Here is a 12804-nt window from a genome sequence, read left to right on the forward strand (position 1 = left end):
GGTTGATTTCCACATTTGTGTGTCTTCATACAATGTTCTTTGATTTGCTTGAATTATTGACATCAATTACTCCACAAACCCTAACTCTACCCGCATGGCACAAAAGTATAAACTAGTAATGGTATTAAATAGTGTTCAACTAATTGTAGCATGTTGTCAATCCTAAACAACCAACAGCATCACCAAAGACTGGTTTCGTATAGTATTCATGCAGACCGGCTGTTTAGAGCAAATACCACTGAGTCATCAGCTGGTGTCTTTACCTCCAGTCAGCTGATTATATTCACTGGGAAATAAACAGTGACACATGTGCTCCTGTTTCCACTGTGGAATGGTCTCTAGCCAGATGAGTTCCCTCTTTTTGTCCGTCAAATCTCATGAAAGATCCTAAAGTGAAACTCAAATTTATATTTATTTCAACTAATTTTGTTTGTTTGTAATCACCTTCTATCCATCCAACTACTCAAGTCCCCCCTTTTTTTTTTTAAAGCCATAACAATTTGCGACACCGCGTTGTATTACCTGACGCACTAAAAGGCTGAATCTCATTTGTCTCCTACTGTCCGTAGTTGAAAGAATACAGGCAGTATTCAGTGCAAATAAAGCACTGCGCACATTGCAGTGGTAATGGCTGTTTGGATGCAGCTATTCACGCATCGGATGGTCCTCTGGAGCATCTCGAGCCCGGTGTGGTCACCTAGGCAACCCTCGAGTTCCACCAGCCACCACCAGAGGGCAGCGAGTGCGGAGAGCCGCGGTTTATTCGATTCAAACAAAGTTTCATCCCTGAATCGTGGAAGTTTACTTGCTCCACCGAGAAGATATCTGTAGCAAAGTAGTCGCGTTGTTATTTTCGTGTGTTTGGACATTTAAGCGTTTTGTTTTAGAGGGACTTTGGGGTCGTTACAGCTAAACGCTGTGATCCCGTGGACGACGGTAGTTGTTCCCTCAGGCCCGGCTGGATGTCCCGAGCTGCACGCCGAGGACGGGCCGGTACACGCGACAGGAGAGCTCGGTCCCGCCGCCTCGGTTCCGCTTGGGTCCGTATTTAAACGGACTCTTGAGACAAAAGCCCCCCCGCTGCGGTGGAGACGAGCCTCGGGTTTACCACTGCCAACAGCACGGTCCTCTCGGTTCTTCCGGGCCACAATGGGTGCGTGCGTGTTCGGGTTAGAGGAGCCCGCGGTGCGCTTTGTTCCGCTGCCGCTAAATTAACCAGAACCGTCCGCGGTGAAAGAGACCCGCCAACGCGCTCAGAACAGCGGCTATTTTCAGCGAGGGACCGGCGCGGCGTTACATAAACCCCCCCGGTGCGTGCCGCGTGTTATACCCGCCCCCCCCGTAGGGTGGCCGTGAGGAGCGGACCGACTGCCTAGTGGGTTATTCCCCCTCCTCCTCCTCCTCCTCCATCCGCTTCCAGCCTGCGCGGAACAAACCGCTTTTTCTTGAAACGTAACCGAGCTGTGGTTCGGTCGTATGCCGTAACGTTGCCAGTCGAGAGTCCAGCTTCTCCCGACAGCCGCCATGAGGAGCACCGAGGAGGCGGAGGGCTTTGACGGCGAGGCCTCCAACACGTCCATGATCTCCGGGGCCAGCAGCCCGTACCAGCCCACCACCGAGCCCGTCCACGCCAGGAACGTCTTGGGGGGCATACGGTGCGACATGGAGTACGTCAAGTCCTACTTTGGCATTCTGAAGGTGGTTGAAGTGGTGAGTTTTGAGCGCGTTTCTGTAGTGTTTATAGACGCGGCTACAGCTAGCTACACAAAGTGAGTCACGCCGACACACCGAGCCGTCACTAACATATGGACAACGTGTCCGCGGCATACGTGCAAACATTCTCCCCTTATTGCATTAAACCCCCCACGGTGGGTTTCCGAGGCGGTCAGCGCGCTGTGCTGATTTAAGGCGACGAGCCTCCACAGGTCCCGGTTCGCTCTGCGCCACATCCCGCGGGGGTCGCGCCGCTTCCATGCTAACGGTGCACTTAGCGGCCCGGGGCGGAGGTCAATCCACAGAATGCGCTTCTCAGCTGCTCAACATGTCAATGACTCGTTCTGAAGGATGCACACTGGCCCAAATGGTCCAGTATTTCAGATGTGCGTATTCTTACTGGTCTCCCCCCACAGCTGGTTTACAAGGATCCAATGTGGTTTGTGATGTCGTGCCTGTCTCTTGTGGTCGAGCGGGCATCTCGGTGGGATCCTGGCTTACAAGTTTGCAAGTAACTTTGATATAAAATAACCTTTCCTGTGTGTGTGTGTGTGTGTGTGTGTGTGTGTGTGTGTGTGTGTGTGTGTGTGTGTGTGTGTGTGTGCGCTTTCTGCTGTGGGGCCTTTTCAAAAATGCCCCCTGGTGATGGACTGTACCGTGCATGTGTCAGGATGTAGTGGTTCCGGGGGGGTAAACACATTCTCACTGTTGTGTCAGTATCGATATCGCGTCTTAACGTGATGTCTGAACCGGGCCCGAGGAACCAACAAAGCAAGACAAGGGCTCTCAAAGCTCTGGCAGTTCACCGCAGGAGGAAATATCTATCGAGCCGGAGCCATTTCTTTTCTGGTGCCAAAAAACACACAGGCCTGCACACATGATGTAGTGTGTCCACAACAGGAAAACCCAAGGAGTGGAGGAAGCTAGCAATTACCTCTAACAGTGTTTGTGGACAGCGCAGGCTAACTAGAAATACAAAATGCACAGTTGTGGCTGTTCTGCTGCGCTTAGGTTTTGAAATAGCTTTTGACAGTGCGTGTCCCACTTTTCTAACCGACGTGCACAGCGAGCCTTCACAGTTGCACACATCTGTGATGTTTACCTCTGGAGTACATGGGCGAGAAGGATAGGAAGCCATCTGTCATCAGGTTTGGAGCGGGTAGTAACAGTCATTGGCTTGGTCTTTATCAAACAATATCGCATTTCCTTTGGCTTGTCTGCAGAAGGATAACAAAGACTTTTCATGTATGTATTTAGTGCACATCTGCATATTTCTGCCTCAAATGAAATTTTAAATCTAAAGTTTAGTGACGTGATTAGACACAGGTACTGACAATATTACCAACCGACAAGACGATGCCAGTTTGTTTTTATCCGCAACTAAATTATCGCGCTACATTTATCCCCAATGCTCCCCTGATACAAATATAATAGAAAACAGAACAATGTAGAATGCCATGCAAATATTGTAACTATGTATTTTTTAAAGCAATAATGAAGAAAGCCATTGCACCCCAATCTGTATGTCTATGTACGGAATTCTAAAAGCTATGGCGGAGCATAAAGGCAAACGTATATCAGCACTCGCTTAGTTCCTTCTGTTAGTACCAGCGCTGAATGCCAGTCAAACAGAAAGTACTGACTATCCAGTCTGAACCGGTCACATCTTCTTCAACGCCAAGGACCGGACCATTGAAAGTCGTCCGACCTCACGCTCGCTACCTAAGAGGAGGCCTGCAGGGCTCGCTGGCAAACGCGGAGAGCTTCACTGCCTTGCATTTTCACTGTTGTGTCCTCCAATTGGAGATTAGTGATCTCTTCCAAGTGATTGACGACAACACAAAGCTGACCGTGGGTCTCTGCGCGGCAACGCTGCGCCTGTTTTTCACATTACCGTCTTAAATGGAAAGTTGCTCCGTGGCTGTGTTGTTATGAGTCATGTGTTCTAGTGTGATAGATCATCCTTTTACAAAAGTAAGTTATATGCAGTAATGATTAGCACATCGTTATAAAAGACCGGTTGAATGTAAAACCTTTCTGATGATGTCAGTTTGGCCGATCATCACTCAAGAGCTGTTGTACCTTCGGTTCCTCACACTCTGGAAACGTCCGTACCTCCTCATGACTTGGCCAAGGAAGCCTTCACCGACCCATTCTCTGTTGCACGGACTCCGGTGCTAATTTGATAGTCATTGTCATGTCCTTCCTTGAATGTACACGCGGGCTGCTGATCCGTACTGCTCAAAAACTGGCGCCAGTAGGATGTAACCTGAGCGAGGTCTGTCCGTCTTTATCCCCCTATTCTGACGGGGTCAACAAAGAACTGATGTTCAACTTACGCCCCTCTACGCTGACAGGAACCTGATACCCTGACAGAATAACCCCCTCTATGTTTCCAATCAAGTCTTATTGCTTCACCGTGTGAACCCACGCCGTCCTTTTCTAACGAGGTGATTCAATATTCCGGTTCAGTGTTTTTCTTTTCAGTCAGTAGATGTTTTGTAATGACGTTACCAGATGCTCCCAAATGTCAGCGAGCACTTCCTGCTCTGAGAGAGACGCCGTACGCACATTTCTCCTCTGGTTGGAACATTACTCACTCGAGGCTTGTCGCGAGGTATAAAAACAACAGAGACGTTGTGCATGCATGTGGGGAAACATGCACAGCAACACGGGCACTTACCTTTCCCCCCACTACTAGGCCACCTCTTCCCTCACACAAATGATTGCGGCTGGCTGCTGAAGTCTATTTGACAATTTTGTGTAATTGTCTTTGGTGCATACGGCCCCACGGCAGATCTAGTGCACAATATAATGTTGCATAGTCTTCACAGCGAGGCCTATTTTCCTATTTTCTTTCCCCTCAAATTCAGTCTGTGCCCAGAACAGACGGTGTGTAAAGAAGAGGATCGGAGCAGACTTATAACGTGCATAATCCCACAGATAAGGATTTGTGCGCATGAGCGACAAAGAGAGCGAGAGAGTTGCTGAATGGGTCGTGTAGGGGGGACTGTTGAAATAAAATAAAATACTTCCAAGATTAGTGCTTTGTGATCCCTGTGGCTGCCTGACACCTGTTACACCAGATCTGGGAAAAGCTGTATGCTTTTTCTTTTTTTCTTTTTTTAAATAAATGACATCACCCTGATGTCCCTGCAGCCCTCCACTCTCGTTTGGGTGTAACTCTCTGGTTACAGATGGACTGCTATCCAACCTCATGCTCTAATATGGCTTCAGCAGCTGCACAAAATGAAGCTTTTGACATAATGCTGGTTGGACTCTCTCGTCTTTTGCTTTAGCTTTTCCCCATGTAATGTGAAAACTAGGCGTGTTAATCTGGATTAATGAGCAGAGACTTGCTTGTATCCAAGTATAGGCGCTGCCCTGCAATTGGCTGCATGTCAAATATTTATCAGAGACGAACACTAGCATCAACTGTCAATTTACAGTAATGACATTTAAATACAAAAGGTCAAACCGACCCCTGGTTGGTAGACGAGGCAGATCTGGTCTGAACTGGTTAGACTTTGGCTGCTTCAGGTCGGTAATGTGTTAGCGGCATTCTCCTGCTTCTTCTGTTATGTCTATGAGCCGTCGGTAATCTGCGTGTGGTTTTGTCTGAGGCGGGACGGCAAGAGGGACACGTCCAATAGCCAAATTCTTCCCATTCTGTGGTTTGCTGATGGATGCTGGCTGGAGGGAGGCTTCTTCCCAGGCGGCCAGCAGTGAGACGTTAGAGATGGGCTCACGGCCTCTGGTCTATTCTTGGGACAATCCCTTCATCATCTGGGAAGACACTCTCCAAAGTTACAGAACAGGCTACGGTACCTGTTCATCCCCAAGAGCAGTACAACCAGGAATCCTGTGTTGTTATTTTCTCTATTAAAGAATATAGAGCTATACAATGTGCATGACCAGCCATACACGCATGGGTTTGATGGATCTCTTCTTACTCCTTCTCTTCTCTTTAGGTGCTGGCCCTCATCGGATTCATCTGCATAGAGACGATCATGTTGTGTTCTCCCTGTGGAGGAGTGTACTTCTTTGAGTTTGTCAGCTGCAGTGCTGTCGTGGTGACCGGAGTCCTCCTCCTGATCTTCAGCCTCAACCTGCACACCAAGGTGCCCCACATCAATTGGAGCCTCACGGTACGTACAGGCGGACTCGTGATAAGTATATTTTACTCACTTTTGGACAAAATCTTCCGGATAAGGGATTTGACAAAATTCCGAGACGGACTGGCCACGGCAGTGCTACGGGGGTTTGTCATGCAGAAGAAGAGGTTCCACCGCCAGGATGCATAGTACCTAATGATGATAGGTCCAAGTTTTTGTGATATTCCTTTGCTCAACCATACGGCAAACCACATGATGATTGATAATAAATGCTGAGATTCCTTTTATAATACCATATTAACCCTTAGACAAACCCTTGCTTTGCTCAGAAACCCTTGTTTCCCATATACCTAAAGCCATATGTCCTCTGGATGCTGTAGGTCTGTAGTTAATGTTGCACAGCGTTATGTTCTTGCAGAGTTTATTGATATTGAACATCTCCCGTGACCTAATTCAACGCCACCCTCCTTGCATAGCAGGCTCTTAAAAAGTCATCATAAATAGTATTTTTGGTATCATACCCTTTATTATTATTATCAGGCTTAATTCAATTTCATTCTCCCAGCAAAACTGCAGAACTTAATTGAGTATGGAGCCGGTTGGAGGGGCGAACCGCTTCAGGATATGCACCGTCAGCTGTAGGCCAATGAGCTGGTGTGGTTTCTGCAGCAGAGGCTGGTAGCATTTGCCTACGTACACACGCCGGTGCGCTCTGAGCCGCTGACAAGTGGCCTTTACAGAGACGAGTGGGGAAGAAGCAAATGTCTCCTGTATTTTCCACAGTGTACATATTGTAGTAAAGCAGTGGATGTCAGGCCAGATTTCTAAATCCAACCATAGCTATCAGATTGCTTCATGGCATCCTTTGTACATTCTGCCTCTTTTAGCGAGGGAGGGGCTTTGGCTTCTACTTTTGTGGGATGACGCCAAATGAAACCGTTTAAAGTGCCAGTCCTTTATATTCTAATATCCTACCGTTGGTTCTTTCTCTTCAGACTCCTGAGGCCCGCTGGCATCTCTCATGTCGTTATTAATCATCAAGAAGTTGGCTACTGTCGACGTGTCTTATCTGTGTAGAAGCCTGTGCAGGAGTGAGTTTGGTTGTGGGTTGCTATCTAACTCACAGGAGATTATTCCTCACAGACAAAGATTTACTGGCGGCCCACAATTCTGCTCATTGTTACTGCTGGAAACGCGCTGTTATGCAAAATAATGCGCCATATTTGGATAGCAACATATTTCGTGTTACAACACAAACACTGTTGGCGAGTAAACAGTAGCAGAGAAGCAGTCTGTGCCCTTCCTCCAAACTGTTGTAATTAACACCCCCGTGATGCTCAGTTCCGCTGCACAGTTGTCGGCCACACGCCCCATGCTGTTTATGTCCATCAGGTTCAAAGGGGCTCCAGGTACATGAGGCCTCTGGGGAACGTTAACCCCTCTGCCGCGGACCCCTTCTCCTCCGATTCACCCACTGTGCTGACTTTGGCAGCACGGAGGGGGGGAACGCAGGTCCTGACCGCCTCCCCCTCCCTTTCAACGAGGAAATTCATGCAGTCATGGGATCTGGTTGAAAAGCCACTCGGTGACTCTTAGTTTTTTTTTAAAGCTGAGCTTCAGGGGTCAGTTTGCACGAGCGGCTAGAGACATACGGGCGGACTGCTCCGTGCATTGTGCTCCAAATGACCGTCGGGCATGCTGGGGGGGTTGTGGGACAGAAATGGTGCGACCCTAAGCACAGGGAAGGAAGTTCCCAGCCTGAAGGGGCCGGGGGGGGAGATGGAGCAGTTGTTCTGTTATTGAAAGGAGAGCATCAGTGTGGCCACCGTGTTTCTGTTGCTTTGTCCTGGTAACTGACACCTTTAATGCGTGAATGAACCGGGGATGAGTGCCTGGATCTGTCACTGCCTTACACACTGTGAACACAGTTCACAGTTTATGTTCCAAAGATATCTGCTGGCTGAAGTGTTTTAGCTGTTGTCCAATTTGCTTCGTTTTATGTTTCAAATCCAAGATCTTATCACAGATAACAGCAAAGGCCTAAGATAGGAGTTTTGTGTGTGTGTGTGTGTGTGTGTGTGTGTGTGTGCGTGTGCGTGTGCGTGTGCGTGCGCGTGTGTGTGCGCGCGCGCACTTTGATTGTGTTATTCAGCCAGTAATGATCTACATTTCTCTGCTGGTTTGAGGTAATCCTTAGCCCTGGTTCTTAATCCATCATCAGTTCAGACCGTAGACCACTTTACTCATGTCGTGCTTACTTTAGCTACAAGTGGAATCCGATAAAAGCTTTCTTGGTTTTGACAGCTGAAGTTTGCCACCCAAGCAGACAAAAGGCATGAAACGCTTCCCTGCTATCTTTATTTGTCTTTCAGAAAGAGTCCGGCACGGATGTGAAAGCTGTATTTTTGCGTTTTGGCTCTGTGGGACTTGCTTTACTGTCAAAAGAAAATATTTCCTAATTATTCCTCCCCTGCGTGCTTTGGGGCTTCCATAGTTGCAGTCCCATGACTATTTCTAGCTTCTAACCCGAGAGCACAGCGGACACGTAGAACCACATACAGTTACATGGAATCATACCTTGTTTTATGCAAATAAAGCACCATAGAAGGACAATCCATTTACAACTGCCCTGCCTTTGTTATTGCAAAAACCTGTTTCTAAAAGCAACATGAGCACTGACTGCTGGTGACGGTTCGGATCCTGGTCTCTTCTGTGAGACAACTTGTTGGAGTTTACAAACCAAAAATGAATTTAGCTCAGAGCTTTTGTATGTTTTTTGCTGTCCATGTTACAAAATCAGCAACTGTTTGGCAGGGGGAGATAGAAAAAAAAGCCCCGGAGCCAGCGGTTTGGTCTAGTCTGTGCTTTTGTTGACTACGGTTTTACAGGCCTGGTTCAAATGAGGAATTTCGGCACTGAGTGAAGCCGAGAGGTTCGGGGTGAACTTCAGGGACTGGATCTAAAGAGAAAATGGGATCTGACGGTTGTAGAAAAGCCTTTGTACACATGGGAACGGCTCACTGGAATGTTAAACAGTATTTCCTGTCCAACCAGTTGGACGAGATAGTGTGTGTGTGTGTGTGTGTGTGTGTGTGTGTGTGTGTGTGTGTGTGTGTGTGTGTGTGTGTGTGTGTGTGTGTGTGTGTGTGTGTGTGTGTGTGTGTGTGTGTGTGTGTGTGTGTGTGTGTCGGGTGGGGTTTTATTGTACACAGACTGTGCCGACATGAAGTGTTGCGCGTATCAATGCATTACTTTTTTTTTTTTTTTTTTATCAGTTGCAAAGTTTTTCCATCCAACTGAGTTGTCTGCTGTGTCGGTTTCTGCGTTTTTAACGCCGCTGTTGCGTGAGCCTTGCGTGTCGCCTGTCACGCCTCTGGTCACGCGGGCCGAGCCCCAGTCACGCGCTGCGTTATTAGCCCTCCCCTAACTGCCTGTAGACAAGAAGAGTAAAACACCAAACTCTTTCATTCCCCCGCTCATGTGTAAAGGGGAGGGCGGGTTGTGAGTTGTGTGTGAAACGAGGTGCCAGGGTGGCTCTTCAGTACGTGCTGTTGGCGTCTTTTGCCCTCCTGCAGGTTTAGGGGTGAAAGTTTAGCGGGATGTCCTGGACGTGGCATCGGCCTCGATAGTGTGTTTTCTCTCACAGGGATGAATCCATCTGTAGTTTGATGTTCGCATTGACGCAGCTCCATCACCTTTATGTGCAGCATTCAGTTTGTAAAACATTTCAGTTATCTTTGATACTTTATATATATATATTAAAAAATGTTTGTATACATGATGGTTCATTGCTCTCATTTTCACTCTTTTGATCAGATTATAGATTATAGGAAATCCTTTTTTTAATTTATGCTACATTAGTAGTACAAACATGGTGCTGCTGATCATCTGCTTTCTAATGTAAACTTTTTTGTTTTTGTGTGTCCCTGTAGGACCTGGTTAACACGGCAGCCAGCACCTTCTTTTTCTTCTTGTCGTCTCTTGTGCTGGCCTGTATCAACCATAACACTGGAGCTGAAATAGCAGCACTGGTGAGTAGACGGACGTCTTTAGAAACCTCCTTCATTAACTTCCCTGTCAAACCACATTAAGAATTCCTTCCCCACAATATTCTGATGATAGACTCAAAGATCTCTTTAAGAACTCTTTACCGTGTGTGTGTGTGTGTGTGTGTGTGTGTGTGTGTGTGTGTGTGTGTGTGTGTGTGTGTGTGTGTGTGCGTGTGCGTGCGTGCGCGCGCGCGCGTGCAAAGCACAGGAACTGTCTGCTTGTGTTTTGTGTGACTGGATCATTGTATTATCTGGTGCCTGGTAGGTCCTGGTGCTCTGGGTCACATGCTCCCTGATTGCTGAGCAGATAGCACGTGCTGGCTAACCTGAATGACCTTGTCGTTATCATATGTTTTTTGCAAGCAAAATTCTTTTGTCTATTCATGCAATTCAAAACATGTAAGCCTTATTTTTTTCGAACCACACATATTTTTGTTCCTAAATCAAGTTTGTAATGGATCTGTGTGGCCATTCAAATTCAGACCTTGTTGTTCTACTTCCTGTTACCACTCGAATGCAGATCTTTGGCTTCCTGGTGACCGCTGTGTACGGTGTAAACACCTTCCTGGCGGTACGGAGGTGGCGCCGTGGCAACGGGTGTCCGGGGACGGCTCAGACCAGCGAATACATGCGAGCGCGCACGGCATCTCGCGGAGAAATGGAGGCGAGACCTGAGCTGGCGTGAGTGCTGCTGGACAATCGGACTGAAGGAAAGTATTTCATTCAAGTGTTGAGTGGAACGGTCATCTCCAGGTCTCCCCACGGGCTGAGACTTCTCGTGACAACATCTCAGCCGCGCTTTCTGCCTGCCGGCCACTGAATGAACCTTCATGTCAACTTGAGCTCTGAGGCTTTGTTTGTTATCGGGCGCCTTTTCTTCAGTGACACTCCGGAGAAGTGGAGGGCTCCAGACGGACCTTAAGGTATTCTCTGCAGAACTTTCCATCCATCTTTCTAAGTCAGTATGAAGGATCCCTTCCACGAAAAGAGGCCGACTTCACTCCAACTGCGCACTAATGGGTGTTTCACTGTGAAAGACGTCCACTTAAAGATGGTCAGCCTTTGTACAGTTTGCTTATTTCCCGCTGCTGGCTGCGAGGCCCGTGGTATTAAATGTGACCGTGGCTTCAGGAAAGCACCGGACCGGCAACACACCGGCGACCCGCAGCACAACAGAAGCGCCAGAACTTTACTGTTCCCTTTTCCAGAGAATGACATTAGCCTTGTGTTTCTACCTGTGAGCAAGGCTGTAGATACGTTCATCTAAAGATTCTTCATGACTGGCTTCACAAAGGCCTTTGACGTGTGACCTTTACCCGCTGTTAAAATCTCTCCTGCCAGCAGTTATAAAGTAACAGAACAAGGTCATTCTTACCTGCAATAACACAACAAGTTCATTCTTTGCGACACGGATGCATCCACTGGATTCGACACACTTACGAGACCAAAATATAAAAGTACCTCATGGCATCTATTCCATCCCAGTGTGTGTGTCAACTATCCCCAAAATATTCACTCTAGCGGTCCTAAAGTTTTAATCACAAGGTCTGTTCGGGCAACAATGAGCCGGGAGCGATGGAGTCGTTGGTAGCTTGTTGCTTTTGCACTGAATCCACGGCTGCAGGTAACGGGGATGGTGACGGTGCATCAGTGAGATTGGGTTTGAAATCAGTGGTGGAGACCGTTGCCTAAACAGACTGTTCCTCAGGTATTGACCTTCTTTGAAACTTTAAAAAAGAATTTTAAATGAAATCACAGGGTGCCTCGAACTGAACGCTGTTTCTTAACGCCATCCTGTCACACAGATAAAAAATTACTGTAACTGAGACTTTCATTAAGTGGAAATGTTGTTTTTTAAAGTGTCGATTGAAGGTAGAGATAGTGGGATGAAAATGTGGTACTTTTAGCATTATTGTCACTGCTTTTATTAATGTGTGCATATGTATCTACAGTATATTATTACTTTATGTATTATGAAAATACTATTTTACATTGCAGCTGCTATAAAGCGCATACGTGCAGCGTGCAAAACAGATTTGAAATTTCTTTCCGTTTGTTGGCTGTACCTGACTGACTGATTTCTCTTTAAAAAATCACATATTTGTTTTTACAAACAAGGATGAAATGTAAACAATTGTTGGTGTCTGATATAATTTGAATGCATTGAATTGAATTAACACTACAGTTACACACGTGTGCGCGTCGTCTTAGTTGTCCAAGACCCCTAAATGTAGTCAGTCTGCGGAGGGTTTGTGCGGTGTGGAAATTGACTCTATGACGCCACCACCTGGTTGTCATTTGAAATGTATTCCTGGTGACTTCACGGCTGTACAGTAAGAGGAGTGCTATAGTGTGCGTGTGTACAAGAGAAGGACTAGAAATGTGTTCGATTGTGGCTTAAAATTATAATAAAAACCTTATGGTTTCTTCAGATGTTTCCACATGATTCAGAAAGTTTGATTAATCTGTCTTTTCTTTTCTTATAATACATCTGTTTGTCCTGCTATGGTGACCGAACATCTTTTATGAATAGACCTCGCATTAATTCTGTTTTTCCTCTAACATGGATGGATTTTTATTTGAGTGATGTAAAACTATGTACGCTTTGCAGCACAATCATGGAGGCGTATTTTGCGATTTGAATATGAATTGATCTGTGATCAGTCAAAGACTTTCTATTTGCTACAGTGTTTTGTGGTCCAGAAGAAATGCTTTCCACTAGTTTCCTGATTGCACTTTAAACGGTGAACATGCTCAGTGTGAATGTTTGGATGAAATTAGAGCTCTCCGGTTTCCTTTTAATTCCGTGTGCTTTGATTAGAACAGCACGTCATGAAAAGCATGGAGGCGTAATAAGCTGTATATTTGTATTCATCAGCTTGCAGTGACCATTTTTAAATAAAAAAATTTGGACAATTTTGAAAATA

At 46.6% G+C, this 12804-nt stretch overlaps 1 protein-coding gene across 1 annotated transcript; it reads left to right on the forward strand.

Moving 5' to 3' along the window:
• Nucleotides 1-7: 7 nt before the first annotated feature.
• cmtm4 (CKLF-like MARVEL transmembrane domain containing 4) lies at nt 8-12802 on the forward strand. Its single transcript, XM_040160524.2, has 4 exons — nt 8-1710; nt 5685-5861; nt 9761-9859; nt 10398-12802. Exons 1-4 carry the CDS (start codon nt 1525-1527, stop codon nt 10560-10562), a joined length of 627 nt encoding a protein of 208 aa, XP_040016458.1. The 5' UTR covers nt 8-1524; the 3' UTR covers nt 10563-12802.
• Nucleotides 12803-12804: the final 2 nt, after the last annotated feature.

This window comes from Gasterosteus aculeatus, chromosome 12 (genome assembly GCF_964276395.1).
Source record: "Gasterosteus aculeatus chromosome 12, fGasAcu3.hap1.1, whole genome shotgun sequence".
Lineage (NCBI taxonomy): Eukaryota > Metazoa > Chordata > Actinopteri > Perciformes > Gasterosteidae > Gasterosteus > Gasterosteus aculeatus.

Excerpts from the sequence above, each read along its gene's own strand:
- cmtm4 (XM_040160524.2), top strand. The coding sequence starts at position 1,525 with ATGAGGAGCACCGAGGAGGCGGAGGGCTTTGACGGCGAGGCCTCCAAC. Across the intron at positions 1,711-5,684 it reads TTCTGAAGGTGGTTGAAGTG|GTGCTGGCCCTCATCGGATT; the intron begins GTGAGTTTTGAG and ends TCTTCTCTTTAG. Across the intron at positions 5,862-9,760 it reads ACATCAATTGGAGCCTCACG|GACCTGGTTAACACGGCAGC; the intron begins GTACGTACAGGC and ends GTGTCCCTGTAG.